Source organism: Emydura macquarii, unplaced genomic scaffold (genome assembly GCF_026122565.2).
Source record: "Emydura macquarii macquarii isolate MOO-44397 ecotype Brisbane River unplaced genomic scaffold, CSIRO-AGI_Emac_v2 contig_1305, whole genome shotgun sequence".
Lineage (NCBI taxonomy): Eukaryota > Metazoa > Chordata > Testudines > Chelidae > Emydura > Emydura macquarii.
The window spans coordinates 218,944-226,507 of NW_027131442.1; the positions used below are offsets into that span (position 1 = coordinate 218,944).

The window sequence follows — 7,564 nt, forward strand, 5'->3', positions numbered from 1 at the left end:
CACACTGACTAGTGAGGCTGTCACAGATATTGCATCCCCACATGCCCCATGATACTGAGATGTCCAGACAGTATGAGCTGTAGAACATTCATAGCCCTTTTGTGTCAATACAGGTGATGGGTATATATATACCCATGTTCCTTGCTCATTGGGGTGCGGTTTCCTGCAGAATCTGGAATCACAAGGAGATGATTAATGCAAATTCCTTTCCAAACACTGGTTATGCAAACAAACAAACAAAACCCCCATCCTTTTGAAACTTCCCCCTGAGCAGAGGGCCACTGACTGTCTGAGGGGATTTTATTCAAACATTCACCTTTGGACAAAAACCACCCATGGAAAGTAGAGCTGCAAAGGCTTCAGAAAATTATGAATGCAGAAAATAGGGGTCATAACTAGTTGTGACCTTGGCCACTGGAGAGGCCACACTGAGATTGCTCTATTAGGTCAAACTGCAAAGAAATGGGCACATAATTCCCAACACTGGTGGTTATTCTTATAATTAGATTCACCAAGCCAGCAACAAAACAGCTTCTATATACTTACTGGTTATCCAGAAGCCAAAACCACAGTACCCTCAAAGCAAATCAGCCTTGAGCTCCCACCCAGATAGCCATGTCAAATACGGTATGATTACTGGAAATCTTGTTCATCATATAAAAAGTTCTACCAATCCCAAAGGACCTTACTCACCAGGTCAATGAATATTTCTTGCCCAAATACACACTTATAGTCAATTCTTAATAACTAAACTAAGTTTTATTAAAAAGAAGAAGAGAGAGAAAATATTGGTTAAAAGATACATATAGATAAGAATAAAGTCCAGCGGTTAGTTTCATAGCAGAGATGTTGAGTTGCAAAAGTTCTATTCAGGATCAGTTCATACCTTATAATCCAATAAGCAGTCCATATGCAGAATCTGTATAATTTCTTCCATGAGAAATAGCAGGGTGATCCAGACAAGAGCTGGTGACCTCAGTCTTACGACTCAAGCTTCTCCTGTCAAAGCTTAAGCAGATCTGAGATAACAGGATCAGGGCCTAGAGTCCTTTTATAGACCTTTAGCAGGCTTATCAATATCTTCTTGGCAGTAGATGTCCCTTGAGAAAAGAATAGTAATACATACTGTCCTTTAGAATAAAACCTCCTATTTCCTAGGCACACACTGGTAATCAGTTGCATTGATTAGCATATGATAACAACCCATCTTCAGCCATGTACAGGTAGTTCTACAAAGTCCAAAGAGAAATAAAGACAATGATACTACTACATCCAAGTTTCATCTAGATGTTAATATTCCCTTTTGATCTCTAAATTAACATAATATAGTGGCAGACAGGAACCATTTGGTTACATCGATAACCCCTCACAATATATATGTAAATTCAGCGATAGTATTCATTTATCTTTGTCCCATTTTCTAACAATACAAGTCCATCTAACGTGGTTTTGCTAGCTATTTATAAGGAATGGCCCTAATTACTATTTCTATATTCTTCTAATATGTCTCTGAAGGTTGAATTTGGGTCATGTATCCTGCCAGTTGTTTAACCCTTCCTGGTTCAGTGTCACATTAGTATTGGGTGAAATTTTTCAGCTGGAACATTTCTAGGCAAAAAAAAAGGAGGATTCAAAATGTTTTGCAAATTCATGAGACAAGGTGGGTGAAGTAACATCTTTTATCAGATCAGCTTCTGTTGGTGACAGAGCCAAGCTTTGGAGGCATACAAAGCTCTTCTTCAGGTCTGTGAAAGGAACTCCCATCATCACAGCAAAATGCAAAGTGGAACAGATTGTTTTGCATAAATAGTTAGCACATATTGTAAGGGACCACTCAAGGTAGAATGCTCCATTAACACCTCTGCGGTCATAGGATAAACAGAGGGGGTTAGTGGTCTACAGATTGTTGTAATAAGCCATAAACCCAGTGTGTCTGATCAGTCTGTAGCAGAGTAATAAATATAAGCTCCCAGACTTGTCTTTTGAAAGTGTTGTGAAGGTTTCCTTTGAGGATGAGGGCAGATATAGAGCGATCAAAAGCTTGTCTTTCACACCAACAGAAGTTGGTTCAGTAAAAGTCCTCACCCATCATGAATTGTCTCTCCAATATCCTGGGACCAATACAACTACAACTATACTGCATATTGCAAATTTATGTCAACTTCGCTGAATTGTTCATTAGGAGGAAAAAAATCTCCCCAAAACTGAGTAGTTTAATTTCAACATTTTCTAAATGGAATGTTTGGAGTTTTTGGTTAGAAACAACTTTTCATTTCAAAATTTCCTTTAATTACATTTTTTTAAAATTCTAAAACATTTCAAATGGTTAAAATTGGATTGCAATGTTTTGATTTTGTTGAAATCCAAATAGGGATTTTATGGGGCGTTGTAGAAGTGTGTGCATTTACATATTATTTTAAATAAAACGTTGTAAAGTGGTGAACTCGGGGCTCACTTTGTTGGTCGCAAGGTAAAGGGGAACAAGTGAACTAGAAGCTACAACCGAATAAACACTCCTTATCACTCACCTGGCTCAATCTCCCTCTCTCGTCAACCTATCCTGCAACATGGCTGACCTGTTTTTTAATTTTCAAAATTGCTAGTGAATCAAAATATTCCTTATTTGCCCAGCTCTAGCTTTGCATCCTTATCAGTGAGAGCTGTTCTCAGTGCTCAGTACAATACATAAATGAAAAAAAAAATTACAAATGATATGACAAATGATATGGAAATACAAAATATAATACAGACATCCTAAAACTATACACAGTCTGGGTCTGAACCTGCAAAGACTTACACGTGTGCCTTGCATACTGTATGGCTTTTTATGAATCACCACGTGTGTCCACTATCAAATTGTCACAGCCTGAGAGTAGCAGCCCTTGCATTTGTCAGACTCAGGCCCCTGGTAAAGTTTGTGTATTTTGGGAATAGAGTAAAAAAAAATCTATTTTGCTCAAATTTATGACAAAAGTTCACCTTCAAGCACGGTCATGGGGAAATCTCAGCTGCCAACTTGAATATTTTGGCAGCTTATGATCCTATGAAAAGAACAGGTGTGAATAGAAACTATATTATTATTGTTATTGTTGTAGCAATAGAGCCTTCAAACCTCAGTCATGGACCAGGCCCCTGTTGTGGCAGGTGCTGTACAAACACATGTTGTCCCTGTCTGCTGTAACGTACCCCATGTAGCAGGAATAATTAGTTTTCTCTTTCTCTCTGCAACCCCTCGTTTGCAGAAGTATTTCTGTTTCAAAGGCTGGCAGGTTTGAGCATTGCCTTCCTGAGGGCAGCTTTCACCTCCCTGTTCCTCACGCTGTATATCAGAGGGTTCAGCATGGGGATCACCACTGTGTAGAACACAGAGGCCACTTTGTCTGTGTCCTGGGAATGACTGGAACCGGGTCTCAAATAGATGAAGAAGAGGGTCCCGTAGAAAATGGTGACGGCTGTCAGGTGGGAGGCGCAGGTGGAGAAGGCTTTTCGCCTGCCCTCAGTGGAATGGATCTTCAGCATGGAGGAGAGGACGTAGAAGTAAGAGACAAGGATGGTTAGACAAGAGCAGATCCCAAGGAAACAGGCAGCTGCAAAGATCACTATCTCATTCACTTGGGTGGGGATGCAGGAGAGTTTCAAGAGGGGCATGATGTCACAGAAGAAGTTATTGATGGCATTTGGGCCACAGAAGGGAAGCTGACATGTGGAGATTGTCTGTGCGACTGAGTTCAGGAAGCTGCTCCCATAGGAGAGAGACACCAGCCAAGAGCATGACCTGCGGGACATCACGACTGTATAGATCAGGGGATTACAGATGGCCATGTAGCGGTCATAGGCCATCACAGCCAGCAGGAGACATTCTGTCCCTCCCAGACCAGCAAAGAAACAAAATTGCACAGCGCACCCAACGAATGAAATCACTTTACTCTTGGCTAGGAAATTCACCAGCATCTTGGGTGTGATAACGGAGGAATAGCAGACATCTACAAACGACAAGTGGCTGAGGAAAAAATACATAGGGGTATGGAGTTGAGAGTTACTCCTGATTAACAGGATCATCCCAAGATTTCCCACCAGGGTGATAACATAGATCACTAGGAACAAGAAGAAGAGTGGGACCTGCAGCTCTGGATGATCCATGAAACCTACAAGAACAAACTCTGCCACCAGGGTGTGATTTCTACCAGCCTTTTATTTAAGTGGCTGCAGATCACGTCCAAATTAATCTTTACACAGCAAGGGGAAGAGAAGGAATATATCTGCAAGGAAATCAGAGGGAAGGAGAAATTATTATAGGTCATGTTAATTCCATTTCTGAAGCTGATGAATGCCATGGCACAATACCAATTTTTTATAATAAGTATAAGAGGAGGCCTATTTTGCTATCCGTGATTTTATTACCTTTATCTTTGACAAACAGACACACCCCCACACGCCCACCAGCACACATGTTCACACACATAATCCCACAAATGCCATCACATACTTATATTCACATATAGAGAAATGCATCTGCACATGACACACAAACAATATGTATGGTCATACAAACCTGCTTGTGCAGATATGTGCATACATGCACATATACAGACACAAACACACATATGTGTTCACATAAAACATGGTTTTTCACAAATCCATCCAAATATATACATATATGCACACACACATCCACAGACTCACATACACATATGCATGTCATATCTATTTTTATAGCTATATACATACACTAATTAGTTATTTGCTATGTTTTGTGCCCCAGCAAATGGTATAGATACATCTTGCTCGTGCCAGCACTCATGAAAAGAGATCTGACAAATGAAACTTAGACCCAAACCCTTAAAGAACTCCATCATAGCACCACTACTCCGAATGAGCCTGATCCAAAGCCCACTGGAGTCAGCGGGAGTCCATCCATCAGCCGTAATACATAGCTCCCCAAATGTGTAAGACAGGGATAATGATGCTGACCTCTTTTGTAAAATGCTTTGCGATCTGTATAAAAGTGCTGTATAAAAGTTAGGAATTTATTATTCAGTATTATTTCTTAGATCATTAATTATTATTATTATCTCATATGTAGATGGTGAGTTCTTTGGGACAGGGACAGCCTTGTTTGTTACTTATCTATACAGTGCCTAGCACAACTGGGGCCTGACTTTGAGTGGGATTCTTGGCATCAGCATCAATCATCATCAAAAATATTAATATATAGCAGCTGTCTGAAACCACAATAGTATAAAAATTAAACCGTGGCTGTGCTGATCAGCAGGATTCTAAAATATAGCAGGTCCGACTACCGTATGTGGATACTGGCACTGATGAACAAAGATGCCGTGTGGTGCAGTAAATGGGGTAGAGAGGGAGTCAGGAGAAGAATATTGTCTTCCCAGTTCCTCCCCTGACTTACTCTATGACCTTGGGCTGGTCACTGTACCGCTCTGTGACATCTTTCCCTCATCTTTAAAAAAGGGGATAGTGAAACTTACCCCACACTGTAAAATTCCCTGAGCTTCTTAGATGAAATTCGGACTCTACTGCTGCCAAGTATCGATATACGCTCCGTAAAGATCACTCTATTATCCAGGGAACCTGCTTGTGGAGGTACTAGCCAAGCTGTTCCCACAGCAAACCAAAGCCACATCGCGCCTGAACATGATATTTATTTTAGTTTATGTCAAAACTCCAGAAACATCAGCCCGACCTCTGGAGCACCCTGACGTCTTGCTTCACTGCAGAAGCTGCTGCTGTAGAGGATGCAGGAGGTTTTACCTCTGTGCTGTTGTGACACCTGGGAACTGGTCCCTGAAACACCTTGATGCTGATGGTCCCAGAGGAAGGAAGAGCAAGCAATTAAAATGCTCTTGATGACATTTCATTGGAAAATCAACTAACCCTAGTGGAGAGACCAATGGAATGGGACTATTTCCTGGCTGTGGCCTACTGGCCTCCTGGGTGACCTTGGGTAAGTCATGTCACCGCTCTGTGTCTCAGTTTCCCCATCTACAAAATGGGGATAATGTCGTAAAATACTTTATAATCTACTGATTTAAGGTATTTCCAACTCAGACATCTAAAAAACAGTAAATCTATACAATAAGATTCCTGAATTGTCTTTTTTCTGTGTGTCACTCTGAAATCTAAAATGTCTGGTGAGTCAGTATGAAACACCACCCCATGTACATATAAGAAAATAAGAACATAAGAATGGCCATACTAGGTCAGATCAATGGTCCATCTAGCCCCTTATCCTGTCTTCTGGCAGTGGCCAGTGCCAGATGCTTTAGAGGGAATGAACAGAATAGATAAACAGAACAGATAGATCAAATGATCCATCCCCTGTTGCCCATTCCCAGCTTTTTGCAAAGAGAGGCTAGGGCCACTGCAGATCATGGTTTGCATCCCTGTCCATCCTGGTTAATAGCCATTGATGGACCTGTCCTCCAGAAACATATCTAGTTCTTCTTTGAACCCTGTTAGAGTCTTGGTCTTCCCTCTGGCAAAGAGTTCCACAGGTTGACTGTACGTTGTGAGAAGAAATACTTCTTTTTGTTCATTTTAAAACCCGCTGGCAATTAATTTAATTTGGGGTCCCCTGGTTCTTGTGTTATGAGAAGGAGTAAATAACACTTCCTTGTTTACTTTGTCCACACCAGTCATGATTTTATACACCCCCAGTATATCCCCCCTTAGTCATCTCCTTTCCAAACTGTAAAGTCCCAGTTTTATTAATCTCTCCTCTTCTAGAAGCTGTACGAACAGCTTGTCACCATGCAGCTCCAACTGGGTTTCAGGCTCCTGCATTTCCTCCCTTCGGGAACATAAGACCAGTGATAGTGACCAACAGCCTTCTGAAAAGAACGTATTTTTATTCAACAGTTGGAACAAATTGTTAGAGACAAAGGATTGTAAGTCAACAAATATTCTACCCACATATTTAGTCTTGCCTACTCTGAGATCACTGAGATCACTGGCATTCTCAGAGCAAGTCACGATCCTATGGTGACACACGCTGGTCACCACTCACAGAGTGCCCTGCTGGTCTTCTTCCTCCCCAACTTTGTCTGTGGAAGTCTCTCTGTCTGGATCTCTTTGACCCACACAGTTCAAACTGATTTTCCCCCGCCTCAAGGTAGCAGAAATATCTAGCAGGGCCCATCAAGAGAACCCCTCCACCCAGCCACCCCAACCTGATTGCTGATCAGTTGTTTGGGCAGCTAGACCCACTCAGTCGCAGTGAGTTAGACTCAGATTTTAAGGTCAGAAGAGACCATCGTGATCATTTTGTCTGACCTCCTGCACATCACAAGCCACAGAACCTCACCCACCCACTCCTCCAATAGACCCCTAGTCCTCAGATCATGACTCAAAGACTTCAAGTTACAGAGAATCCACCATTTACACTTGTTTAAGCCAGCAAGTGACCTGTGCCCCACGCTGTAGAGGAAGGCAAAAACTCTCAGGGTCTCTGACAATCTGACCCAGGGGAAAATGCCTTCCCAACCCCAAACATAGCAATCAGTTAGACCCTGAGCATGTAGGCAAGACCCACCAGCCAGACATC

At 41.7% G+C, this 7,564-nt stretch overlaps 1 protein-coding gene across 1 annotated transcript; it reads right to left on the reverse strand.

Annotated features, from left to right (window-relative positions):
* Positions 1 to 3,255: 3,255 nt before the first annotated feature.
* Positions 3,256 to 4,203, reverse strand: LOC137154832 (olfactory receptor 8U3-like). Its single transcript, XM_067550682.1, has one exon. It carries the CDS (start codon positions 4,138 to 4,140, stop codon positions 3,256 to 3,258), a length of 885 nt encoding a protein of 294 aa, XP_067406783.1. The 5' UTR covers positions 4,141 to 4,203.
* Positions 4,204 to 7,564: the final 3,361 nt, after the last annotated feature.